The 13,617-nt window shown below is 39.2% G+C and overlaps 1 protein-coding gene across 7 annotated transcripts in view; it reads right to left on the bottom strand.

Moving 5' to 3' along the window:
- Window positions 1-11,827: 11,827 nt before the first annotated feature.
- MLIP (muscular LMNA interacting protein) overlaps window positions 11,828-13,617 on the bottom strand; it is a 332,606-nt gene continuing 330,816 nt past the window's right edge. For all 7 annotated transcript variants that reach the window (XM_049894527.1, XM_049894535.1, XM_049894533.1 and 4 more), the window contains one exon: window positions 11,828-12,139. In XM_049894527.1, coding sequence (XP_049750484.1) covers window positions 12,134-12,139 — 6 coding nt within the window. In that variant the 3' untranslated portion in view covers window positions 11,828-12,133. The remainder of the gene's footprint in view (window positions 12,140-13,617) is intronic.

Here is a 13,617-nt window from a genome sequence, read left to right as displayed (position 1 = left end):
CCTTTACTGAGGAAGATGAGCTTTCCATGGGTATGTTGTCTGTTGAGGATGTGGTGAGAGTAAAACGGAATAACACATTTGTAGAGTAGAAAGAGTTTTGGAGCAAATGAGACCAAAATTCAAATCCAGTCCTGCCACAACCTAGCCTTGGGAAGTAATTTCCCTTAGCTTCAGTTTTCTTCTCAATAATCCTGGGAAAATAATGTCCACCTTGCATGACATTGGAAAAGATTAAACTAAAATGAGATAACATATGTAGAAAAGTCTGGCTCTGACTTTGGGCCCTTGAGTACCCTTATAACAAATGCTAGTTCCTTCATTCCTTATTAGAGTAAAAAAAAAAAAAAAAGGAAAATAAAAGAAAGAATATAAGCAATTCCTTTATCACCCCTATTTTCTCTCCTTTACATTTGACTTGAGATTCATTCTAAATTACTAATATTTGCAACCAAAACAATGGTAAATCCTATTCTATGCTGGCAAATTCAGTAGTAAATGACAGTTCTAGATCATTTATTATTTCTAGCATATATTTGGCCTAAATGTACTCAGTTTACTTACATGATCCTACCTTATACAGACATTTCATATAAGTTCCCTCCTCCATAAGTAAAATAAAAAAGTCTGTAACTTGCTTATTTTAATAATAAAGGATATTCTTATTCTTCCCATCTGACCACCATACTGATGTAGGCATTTGAGTTTATCAAATAAAGTTTGTCTGTATAATAATCACACAGAGTGCTTATTTAAAAAGCAGATTTCTGGGCTCCACTTCAGATATTCTGATTTGATAGGTATGGAATGGGAACATGATAAAGTTAAGTTTTGGGGGGAACTTATTGGAGAAAAGATAAAACCAAATGGAAGTATGATTTTCAAATTTTATGTTTAGAAACACTAAAGATATATTCTAAAACTGCCTCTCTTGCCAGTTCAGGCAGATCCGAGAACCAAAATTATTGTAGCGATTCAATACATTTCTGTTGAGAGATTCGACTCCTCTCTGAGAGTAAAATCTGTGATTAGTGATAGGATGGGAAACTCAGAGGAAAACATACATATTTTATTTTTTCTCCATCTGAGGCAAATGCTATTCATTTTATGCAAAAAGAAATCTTGGGAAAGCAAAATTTTCTCCCTAGAATTACCAACTTAGAATATAGTCATAAACAAAAGCTTGTGTTCTTGGTGGTATCCTTCCCTAAATTCTGTTGAACCTATTTAATTTGTTTATAACTGAGAGCCCTGGTTTCATCACTAAAAATACCTATCAATTTGAGAAAACCCAGAGCATGGTCTACAGCATATTCTTCAAGATCTACTTTCTCTAACCTTAAATGACCCCAGTGAAAGGTTTTACATAAGCTTTATCTGTTCACCTGAAAGGAGTAAGCTGCTATCTTCAATTTCTCCACAATTTCTAATAGTTTTACCTAAAACTAATATTGATTTAAAAAAACAAAGCAAATTCTGCACTGTTACCAGAAAACAGAGTTGGCAAAGTCTCTGGAATGTCTCCCCTGAGTGACTTCATTCAGCTCAAATCTGAAAAGACCTCACAAACCTGTGAGAAATATTTCCTAGTCTCATTTCTATATTGTCCCAGCTTTTTGCCCCTCCGTTAGTATTTCCATAAAGCTCAGGAATCCTATTTTTTTTTCTTCTTAATTGAGTCTTCTGCTATTTTTATTTATAGATCCTGTTCAGTATTTCTGAGTCACAATCTATTACCCCTGAAATTTTTTTTTTCTTTTAACATTATTTTCAAAGCTTCCTCTGCCTGTTATGTAGTTTCATCTTTTGAACTTACCCCTAGAGTTTTCAGTAAAAGGAAATCTGGATGCAGGTGTTTAAGTGATACTGAACAATTCCAAATAAATCCCTCAGAAAACCTTTATAAGAGGAAATTAAAGCATATTTATTAAAGTACAAAATAAAGGGGAAAAAATCTATTTTTGCTCAACTAAATTGAGAAAAATAAAGCGTGAGGGGAATATGTTTAATTTGATAACATATCACAAGAATGTGTGGAAATTCCCCAAAATATAATGTACAGTTTAAACAAATTCAGAAATATTTCCTAATTACTATTTCATTGTTCTAAGACCTCTGGGATTGCTCTAAACAAAACAGTCTTTCCTTCTTACAAATTAAGTTATCCTCTCATACAGCTGAATTAATTTTTAATGGATAAAAGTGGTTTCAAACTTAGAAATCCACTACAGTCTAGTCATAGAAGGATTTTTGTTCTCGGTTCTAATTGAAAAATTTTCTACTTGCCCGATAAATAAACTCCTGAGACTATTCTCTTGTTACTTAATCTTTTAATTAGCTTTTCCTTTTTGCACTTTACTTCAGAGACTACAAAGAACATATTCAATAGATTTCCCATTTTCTCCAAAATTAAAATTTCACCAGAAAATAATGGGTCCTACTTGACACGCATAAGAAGAAGTCAAAAAAAGCTTTACATAGATAGAAGTCACAGGTATCCAAAGGTTGATAGTCAAGCTTTAGAATGAATGTTGTAGTTTCCTGTAAGTCATGTTTACTCCGAAGCATGTTTGACCTTGTGTCCTAGAACTTCCCAATGGGAATATGCCGCAGCCCATTCTAGCAACTGGCTGTATACTAGAAGGGCTTTTGCCCTTCCCTAGCTCACTTCCTTCATCAGTGTTTCCTGAGATCACCTCCTACATAAACCAAAACCAGTTGTCATCCAGCTAATTCTGACTCATGGCGGTTCCATGTGTGTCAGAGAAGAACTGTGCTCAATTGGGATTTCAGTAGCTGATTTTTCAGAAGTAGATCACCAAGGCTTTCTTCTGAGGACTCAAACCACCAACCTTTTGGTTAGCAGCCAAGCACATTAACCACCCAGGGACTCCAACTTATAAATTACTTACACTAAATCCTCGTCTCAGAATCTGCTTCTTGGGGAACCCAAATAAAGACACAGCCTCAACATCTTCCTATTCCATATCACCTGTTCCTACCCCTCCATCATCTCAAATATCCATTGTACTCACAAACTTCTCAGCCAATCCCAAAATCAGCCAATTCTCCAAGTTCTCCCCACAACCAATACTTGCTCTTACTTTGCCCATGCTCTTAAGACTCTGATCTCTGCTAAGAAACTTAACAAATAAATAAGATCGTGATGTTCAGATGCAGCTTGTTTTGGTGGAAACAACATAATAGGGAAATCAAAAGACCTTGTGCTAGGTTTATAATTCATTGCTTGGGTAACCTCAGTCACATAACCCTTCAGGTTGAAGTTGTTTATAGATGAAAAGAAGACAATGATACCTGACTAACAACTGCAATGATTTAAGGGGAATAAAATCATCTGTGAATTGGAAAACTTAGGGTGAAGAGGACACCATGTTCAGACAACTTTCCCATCTTAAGAAGTGCCTTTGGTGACAGTATAGCCTAATGTTTCAAAGCTCAGGCCTTTCGAAGGTGATGAGGCACTTGGGGATATAGGAGCCCTCATGCATTGCTGGTGTCAATAAAGATGGGAGTACCCGAGGCAGAGCCAAGATGGCGGACTAGGCAGACACTACCTCAGATCCCTCTTACCACAAAGACACGGAAAAACAAGTGAATCGATCACATACGTAGCAATCTACGAACCCTGAACAACAAACAGAGATTTAGAGACGGAGAACGAACTAATATGGGGAAGCAGCAATTGTTTTCAGAGCCTGGAGCCAGCGTACCAGTCAGGTACGGCACAAGCACAGAGAGCTGCTCCACCCCCCTGAACTAACCCCGGGAGGGAGACCAGCCAGTTCCGCGGGAGGCGTGGGACGCAGCTGGTAGGAGAAGTCCCCGGGAGGCAGTGACTGGTCTTGGAACCGGGAGAGCAGAGTCCCAGCCAGGGAACCATCCCGCCGGGATTTGGACTGGACGCAGGTACGGCATAAACACGGAGAGCTGCTCCACCCCCCTGAACTAACCCCGGGAGGGGGCCCAGTTGGGTCGCACGGGCGGCGTGTGACGCAGCCGGTAGGAGAAGTCCCCGGGAGGCAGCGACTGGTATTGGAGCGGGGAGCACAGCGTCCCAGCCGGGACACTCGGTCACGGCACAAGCACGGGGAGCTTCTCCACCCACCTGAACTAACCCCGGGAGGCAGCCCAACTGGTTCGCGGGGGCGGCAAGGCAATGCGGCTGGAGGGACGAGAAGTCCCTGGGAGGCAGCAACTGATTTTGGAGTCGAGAGTGCACCGTCCCAGTAGGGGAGCCTTGACACTGGGCGTGGGGCTGGAAGCGGAGGATCTGACCTTGACTCCAGCGGGCCAGACCCCCCGGGGGCAATCTCCACACAGCCAGCACACATAGGCGATGCGGCCCGCAGGAATCTCAGATATAATAGTCATTCCAAGCAAGACAAGCAACTCTGCCTATATTCTGAGTTGCTACACTCCTAGCTCTCTGATCCCTCCCCCACCCTTCCCAGGCGGCTCCATTAACATCCAAATAGCCTGAGCCAGAGGGAGAACTCTGATAGGGATCTGACTGCATTTTTTTTAGCGGATTTTCTGGAAAAACTAGTTTCCCAGTGATGGCTCGGAGACAAAAATCCATATCAAACCACTTAAAGAAGCAGACCATGACAGCTTCTCCAAACCCCCAAACAAAAGAATCAAAATCTTTCCCAAGTGAAGATACAATCCTGGAATTATCAGATACAGAATATAAAAAACTAATTTACAGAATGCTTCAAGAGATCACAAATGAAATAAGGCAAACTGCAGAAAAAGCCAAGGAACACACTGATAAAACTGTTGAAGAACTCAAAAAGACTATTCAAGAACATAGTGGAAAAATTAATAAGTTGCAAGAATCCATAGAGAGACAGCATGTAGAAATCCAAAAGATTAACAATAAAATTACAGAATTAGACAACGCAATAGGAAGTCAGAGGAGCAGACTCGAGCAATTAGAATGCAGACTGGGACATCTGGAGGACCAGGGAATCAACACCAACATAGCTGAAAAAAAATCAGATAAAAGAATTAAAAAAAATGAAGAAACCCTACGAATCATGTGGGACTCTATCAAGAAGGATAACCTGTGGGTGACTGGAGTCCCAGAACAGGGAGGGGGGACAGAAAATACAGAGAAAATAGTTGAAGAACTCCTGACAGAAAACTTCCCTGACATGAAAGACGAAAGGATATCTATCCAAGATGCTCATCGAACCCCATTTAAGATTGATCCAAAAAGAAAAACACCAAGACATATTGTCATCAAACTTGCCAAAACCAAAGATAAACAGAAAATTTTAAAAGCAGCCAGGGAGAAAAGAAAGGTTTCCTTCAAGGGAGAATCAATAAGAAAAAGTTCAGACTACTCAGCAGAAACCATGCAGGCAAGAAGGGAATGGGACGACATATACAGAATACTGAAGGAGAAAAACTGCTAGCCAAGGATCATATATCTAGCAAAACTCTCTCTCAAATATGAAGGCGAAATTAAGATATTTACAGATAAACACAAGTTTAGAGAATTTGCAAAAACCAAACCAAAGCTACAAGAAATACTAAAGGATATTGTTTGGTCAGAGAACCAATAATATCAGATATCAGCACAACACCAGGTCACAAAACAGAACGTCCTGATATCAACTCAAATAGGGAAATCACAAAAACAAACAAATTAAGATTAATTAAAAAAAAATACACATAACAGGGAATCATGGAAGTCAATAGGTAAAAGATCACAATAATCAAAAAGAGGGACTAAATACAGGAGGCATTGAACTGCCATATGCAGAGTGATACAAGGCGATATAGAACAATACAAGTTAGGTTTTTACTTAGAAAAATAGGGGTAAATAATAAGGTAACCACAAAAAGGTATAACAACTCTATAACTCAAGATAATAGCCAAGAAAAACGTAACGACTCAACTAACATAAAGTCAAACACTATGAAAATGAGGATCTCACAATTTACTAAGAAAAACGCCTCAGCACAAAAAAGTATGTGGAAAAATGAAATTGTCAACAACACACATAAAAAGGCATCAAAATGACAGCGCTAAAAACTTATTTATCTATAATTACGCTGAATGTAAATGGACTAAATGCACCAATAAAGAGACAGAGAGTCACAGACTGGATAAAGAAACACGATCCGTCTATATGCTGCCTACAAGAGACACACCTTAGACTTAGAGACACAAACAAACTAAAACTCAAAGGATGGAAAAAAGTATATCAAGCAAACAATAAGCAAAAAAGGAGTAGCAATATTAATTTCTGACAAAATAGACTTTAGACTTAAATCCACCACAAAGGATAAAGAAGGACACTATATAATGATAAAAGGGACAATTGATCAGGAAGACATAACCATATTAAATATTTATGCACCCAATGACAGGGCTGCAAGATACATAAATCAAATTTTAACAGAATTGAAAAGTGAGATAGACACCTCCACAATTATAGTAGGAGACTTCAACACACCACTTTCGGAGAAGGACAGGACATCCAGTAAGAAGCTCAATAGAGACACGGAAGATCTAATTACAACAATTAACCAACTTGACCTCATTGACTTATACAGAACTCTCCACCCAACTGCTGCAAAATATACTTTTTTTTCTAGCGCACATGGAACATTCTCTAGAATAGACCACATATTAGGTCATAAAACAAACCTTTGCAGAATCCAAAACATCGAAATATTACAAAGCATCTTCTCAGACCACAAGGCAATAAAACTAGAGATCAATAAAAGAAAAACTAGGGAAAAGAAATCAAATACTTGGAAAATGAACAATACCCTCCTGAAAAAAGACTGGTTATAGAAGACATTAAGGAGGGAATAAGGAAACTCTTAGAAAGCAACGAGAATGAAAATACTTCCTATCAAAACCTCTGGGACACAGCAAAAGCAGTGCTCAGAGGCCAATTTATATCGATAAATGCACACATACATAAAGAAGAAAGAGCCAAAATCAGAGAACTGTCCCTACAACTTGAACAAATAGAAAGTGAGCAACAAAAGAATCCAACAGGCACCAGAAGAAAACAAATAATAAAAATTAGAGCTGAACTAAATGAATTAGAGAACAGAAAAAAATTGAAAGAATTAACAAAGCCAAAAGCTGGTTCTTTGAAAAAATTAACAAAATTGATAAACCATTGGCTAGACTGACTAAAGAAATACAGGAAAGGAAACAAATAACCCGAATAAGAAACGAGAAGGACCACATCACAACAGAACCCACGGAAATTAAAAGAATCATTTCAGATTATTATGGAAAATTGTACTCTAACAAATTTGCAAACCTAGAAGAAATGCATGAATTCCTGGAAAAACACTACCTACCTAAACTAACACATTCAGAAGTAGAACAACTAAATAGACCCATAACAAAAAAAGAGATGGAAACGGTAATCAAAAAACTCCCAACAAAAAAAAGCCCTGGCCCGGACGGCTTCACTGCAGAGTTCTACCAAATTTTCAGATAAGAGTTAACACCACTACTTCTGAAGGTATTCCAAAGCATAGAAAATGACGGAATACTACCCAACTCATTCTATGAAGCCACCATCTCCCTGATACCAAAACCAGGTAAAGCCATTACAAAAAAAGAAAATTATAGACCTATATCCCTCATGAACATAGGTGCAAAAATCCTCAACAAAATTCTAGCCAATAGAATCCAACAACACATCAAAAAAATAATTCACCATGATCAAGTGGGATTTATACCAGGTATGCAAGGCTGGTTTAATATCAGAAAAACCATTAATGTAATCCATCACATAAAAAAAACAAAAGACAGAAACCACATGATCTTATCAATTGATGCACAAAAGGCATTTGACAAAGTTCAACACCCATTTATGATAAAAACTCTTACCAAAATAGGAATTGAAGGAAAATTCCTCAACATAATAAAGAGCATCTATGCAAAGCCAACAGCCAACATCATTCTAAATGGAGAGAACCTGAAAGCATTTCCCTTGAGAACGGGAACCAGACAAGGATGTCCTTTATCACCGCTCTTATTCAACATCGTGCTGGAAGTCCTAGCCAGCAATTAGGCTAGACAAAGAAATAAAAGGTATCCGGATTGGCAAGGAAGAAGTAAAGTTATCACTATTTGCAGATGACATGATTATATACACAGAAAACCCTAAGGAATCCTCCAGAAAACTACTGAAACTAATAGAAGAGTTTGGCAGAGTCTCAGGGTATAAAATAAACACACAAAAATCACTTGGATTCCTCTACATCAACAAAAAGAACACTGAAGAGGAAATAACCAAATCAATACCATTCACAGTAGCCCCCAAGAAGATAAGATACTTAGGAATAAATCTTACCAAGGATGTAAAAGACCTATACAAAGAAAACTACAAAGCTCTACTACAAGAAATTCAAAAGGATATACTTAAGTGGAAAAACATACCTTGCTCATGGATAGGAAGACTTAACATAGTAAAAATGTCTATTTTACCCAAAGCCATCTATACATTTAACGCACTTCCGATCCAAATTCCAATGTCATATTTTAAGGGGATAGAGAAACAAATCACCAATTTCATATGGAAGGGAAAGAAGCCCCGGATAAGCAAAGCACTACTGAAAAAGAAGAAGAAAGTGGGAGGCCTCACTTTACCTGATTTCAGAACCTATTATACAGCCACAGTAGTCAAAACAGCCTGGTACTGGTACAACAACAGACACATAGACCAGTGGAACAGAATTGAGAACCCAGACATAGATCCATCCACGTATGATCAGCTGATATTTGACAAAGGACCAGTGTCAATTAATTGGGGAAAAGAAAGCCTTTTTAACAAATGGTGCTGGCATAACTGGATATTCATTTGCAAAAAAACGAAACAGGACCCATACCTTACACCATGCACAAAAACTAACTCCAAGTGGATCAAAGACCTAAACATAAAGACCAAAACGATAAAGATCATGGAAGAAAAAATTGGGACAACCCTAGGAGCCCTAATACAAGGCATAAACAGAATACAAAACATTACCAAAAATGATGAAGAGAAACCCGATAATTGGGAGCTCCTAAAAATCAAACACCTATGCTCATCTAAAGACTTCACCAAAAGAGTAAAAAGACCACCTACAGATTGGGAAAGAATTTTCAGCTATGACATCTCCGACCAGCGCCTGATCTCTAAAATCTATATGATTCTGTCAAAACTCAACCACAAAAAGACAAACAACCCAATCAAGAAGTGGGCAAAGGATATGAACACACATTTCACTAAAGAAGATATTCAGGCAGCCAACAGATACATGAGAAAATGCTCACGATCATTAGCCATTAGAGAAATGCAAATTAAAACTACGATGAGATTCCATCTCACACCAGCAAGGCTGGCATTAATCCAAAAAACACAAAATAATAAATGTTGGAGAGGCTGCGGAGAGATTGGAACTCTCATACACTGCTGGTGGGAATGTAAAATGATACAACCACTTTGGAAATCTATCTGGCGTTATCTTAAACAGTTAGAAATAGAACTACCATACAACCCAGAAATCCCACTCCTGGGAATATAACCTAGAGATACAAGAGCCTTCACACAAACAGATATATGCACACCCATGTTTATTGCAGCTCTGTTTACAATAGCAAAAAGCTGGAAGCAACCAAGGTGTCCATCAACGGATGAATGGGTAAATAAATTGTGGTATATTCACACAATGGAATACTACGCATCGATAAAGAACAGTGACGAATCTGTGAAACATTTCATAACATGGAGGAACCTGGAAGGCATTATGCTGAGCGAAATTAGTCAGAGGCAAAAGGACAAATATTGTATAAGACCACTATTATAAGATCTTGAGTAATAGTAAACCTGAGAAGAACACATACTTTTGTGGTTACGAGGGGGGGAGGGAGGGAGGGTGGGAGAGGGTTTTTTATTGATTAATCAGTAGATAAGAAAGGCTTTAGGTGAAGGGAAAGACAACACTCAATACATGGAAGGTCAGCTCAATTGGACTGGACCAAAAGCAAAGAAGTTTCCGGGATAAAATGAAGGCTTCAAAGGTCAGCGGAGCAAGGGCGGGGGTCTGGGGAACATGGTTTGAGGGGACTTCTAAGTCAATTGGCAAAATAATTCTATTATGAAATCATTCTGCATCCCACTTTGAAATGTGGCATCTGGGGTCTTAAATGCTAACAAGCAACCATCTAAGATGCATCAATTGGTCTCAACCCACCTGGAACAAAGGAAAATGAAGAACACCAAGGCCACATGACAACTAAGAGCCCAAGAGACAGAAAGGGCCACATGAACCAGAGACCTACATCATCCTGAGACCAGAAGAACTAGTTGGTGCCCGGCCACAATCGATGACTGCCCTGACAGGGAGTACAACAGAGAACTCCTGAGGGAGCAGGAGATCAGTGGGATACAGACCCCAAATTCTCATAAAAAGACCAAACTTAATGGTCTGACTGAGACTAGAGGAATCCCGGCGGCCAGGGTCCCCAGACCTTCTGTTGGCACAGGACAAGAACCATCCCCGAAGACAACTCATCAGGCATGAAATGGACTGGTCAGCGGGTGGGAGAGAGACGTTGATGAAGAGTGAACTAATTATATCAGGTGGACACTGGAGATTGTGTTGGCAACTCTTGTCTGGAGGGGGGATGGGAGGATAGAGAGAGAGAGAGAAGCCGGCAAAATTGTCACGAAAGGAGAGACTGAAAGGGCTGACTCAAGAGGGGGAGAGCAAGTGGGAGTAGGGAGTGAGATGTATGTAAACTTATATGTGACAGACTGATTGGATTTGTAAACGTTCACTTGAAGCTTAATAAAAGTTAATAATAAAAAAAAAAAAAGATGGGAGTACCCATTCAGGAGAGATATCTAGGAGGATTTAGTCACTTTAAGTACATTCCTACCTTGTGACTAAACAACTTAGTCCTGGGTATATATCCCAGAGAAATTCTCACAAATGTCTACAAAAGGGCACAGACGAGGATGTGCATCACAGCCTTTTGTGGAGAGAGGACCTGAAGGCACCACTACTGGCAGGTTGAAGGTGAAAGCTGATAAGGGTATATACCATATGCTATGAAGAAACAATCACTAGACATCTACAAAGCAATGTGGATAGAGCTTAAAAACATAGTGCTGAAAGAAAAAAGCAGTTTTTGTCTAGAGGAAGAGGGATGAGCAGAGAGCTTTACTAAAGCTTTTCTACTACCAAGAGATAAGAAACAGAACTGCTGTGTCTTCCTTAATGTGTGTCATCCTGGGCTTCCCAGCTGTTCAGAAGGAGATAAGAAGGAACTCATTCAGAGGAGGCTAGGACGGCCTGATGGGAAACAACTGTCAACTGGGAAACAAATGAACGTGGCCAATATGGCAGGTGTATGTTGGAAGGTGGTCTCCCAGGACTGTCATCACCGTGTGGTTTGCTCCACTGTCTTCTGTTCACAGATTATTGGTAGGAGCTGACTCTGACAGTGATATCAGAGACATTCCAGTGCCATGATGCTCACCATCACAGGACCACCCCAGTATACAACCTGTCTGGACAACACAGAACCCCAACAGGACAGGAAAACAGTGTGTGTTATGCTCAGTGCCAATTTTCTCATGTTCAACATCTCCCCAACAGACGCCTGAATACCAGAGCCCCCCTGAAATCAGTCAGGGACTCACTTTAAAAGTTTTTTTGTTTTTTTTTACATCTAAAAAAGTGAAACAAAAATGGGAATAGAAGCTGATTAAGAAATGCATGCATTAAATAAAACTGGTCTTGAAAAACACTCAAAGCCATTCTTCTCTTTACCCATGATTCCTCTTTATTTGGCTCTTAAGTATAGGGAGTATGTTAGTATTGCTCTCAGCTTTATAGAAGGCAGTAAGGCTCTAACAGTGGTGCGGGAAGCTGTCGGTGAGTCTCTCCTATGCTGGGTGTTAGTAGAGTACTTGCAACATTATATGCCTGTGGGAAAATTTTTTTTTTTAGTTCCACTGCTGCATTGCAGTTCATAAAGGGATCACTCATTCTGAGAAAAACAAAAGTTAGATCTAGCGAGTCATTAGCACCAGCATTCCAGAGACTTCAGCAGCCTGTGTTTGCAGTTTCTGCTCCAACTTCATTGCTGCAAAATAAGAGAATATACTAGTCAGGTTGATGGAGAGGCATAAAATCAGAAAAAATAAATACCCCTGGCAAGTCACATATTCATATTGTCTGGCCATAACATCTCATATAAAGCCTGGTTTGTATTAGCAACAATTTGTTTTTTCTTCCCTCAATAGCTGTTTTCCCGTTACATGGTTAATTGTATAATATGGACACGGAGCTGTACCTTCACACCAGGCTTTAATCCCTTGAGATGAGGTGGAGCAGTTCTGGCCTCCTCCAAAGGGTCAGGATGGCTTTGAGGGGCTAGTGAAGTCTAAAGGACCTGCACTGCCAAATCACACCCATAGCCCCTCACCCTTCAATCACTTGGCTGCTGCCTTACCTTTCCTTAGCAGGTCCATCATCATTCCCTAAAATATAACATCTAAAACAAGTAGGTGAAATGAATAGAGACTGGATTTAAGTCCCAACTTTTACAAAATGGAGCATTTTGAATGACAGGAGACAGCAAATCAACCTCTTGCCTGTTTTTATTGTATTAATTTGATCAGCTTTGTAATGTTATGTGGTAGGAAAGGCAGTGATTACAGTAATTTCTCTATTCATTCAATCTCAGTGTGTTCATATTTGATAAAGTTAGACTTTCTGGAATAGAAAAGATAAACTAAACTGAGTGGAGTTGGGTATTGGCAACTGTGAAGGCAGATTATACAACAGAAGAAAGTATAAAAGAAAGCATCAGAGATGAGGCTGGAAGAGAAATTTAGTTCTACAAGTTAGTTTAATTGGAACAATGTGACAGAATGACACCAATGGAGGAGATAACTAGAACTTTCTATGTCCAGGTGCCAAATAATGGCTGACAAAGAAGCATTCTAAAATTGCTGGTGGAGAACGATGGAGGCCAGTTACTCTTCTGTAGGCAAATCTGCCTGCTTTGCCCAGAGCAGGATCATGGGGTGAAGACATAGCAGTCTGAGGGAGCTGTCGTTCAGAGCTAGCTCCAAGCAGAACATGAGCTATGTGCCAGAAGTAAAGTAGAAAGGAAACCTGAGGATGGCATGGCCAAGCAGCTAAATAGGGCTGTTAAATACGAGTATGTTCTGCATCATTTAGGAGAAACAGTATTTGTTTGACAAGAAGAAGGAGGTAGAGAAAAAGATATGAAGACAAGGGGATAGCACCACTACTGCACTGATTTATTCTGCGATAGAGAATGACCATGTAACAGTCATGATATAGGAAGAGTTATAGCTTTCATCATCCAGGATCCTCTGAAGCTTTAGAGTGATGGAAGGAAAAAAAAATAAATTATGCCCTCTTTTTTCCCCCCTTATCAAATAAACACTGCTACTCATTTATTTTTTTTTAAAGTACCACCAACATTTAGTATATAATATCACAAGAGATTTAAAGAAATTGTCACCATCATCATCATCATGGCTAACACTTACGCGACGTACTTTATATGTTAAGTTCTTTGCATTCATT

Source organism: Elephas maximus, chromosome 1 (assembly GCF_024166365.1).
Source record: "Elephas maximus indicus isolate mEleMax1 chromosome 1, mEleMax1 primary haplotype, whole genome shotgun sequence".
Lineage (NCBI taxonomy): Eukaryota > Metazoa > Chordata > Mammalia > Proboscidea > Elephantidae > Elephas > Elephas maximus.
Note: the sequence above shows the minus strand (reverse complement) of the source record. Positions and strands in the feature narration are given on the sequence as shown.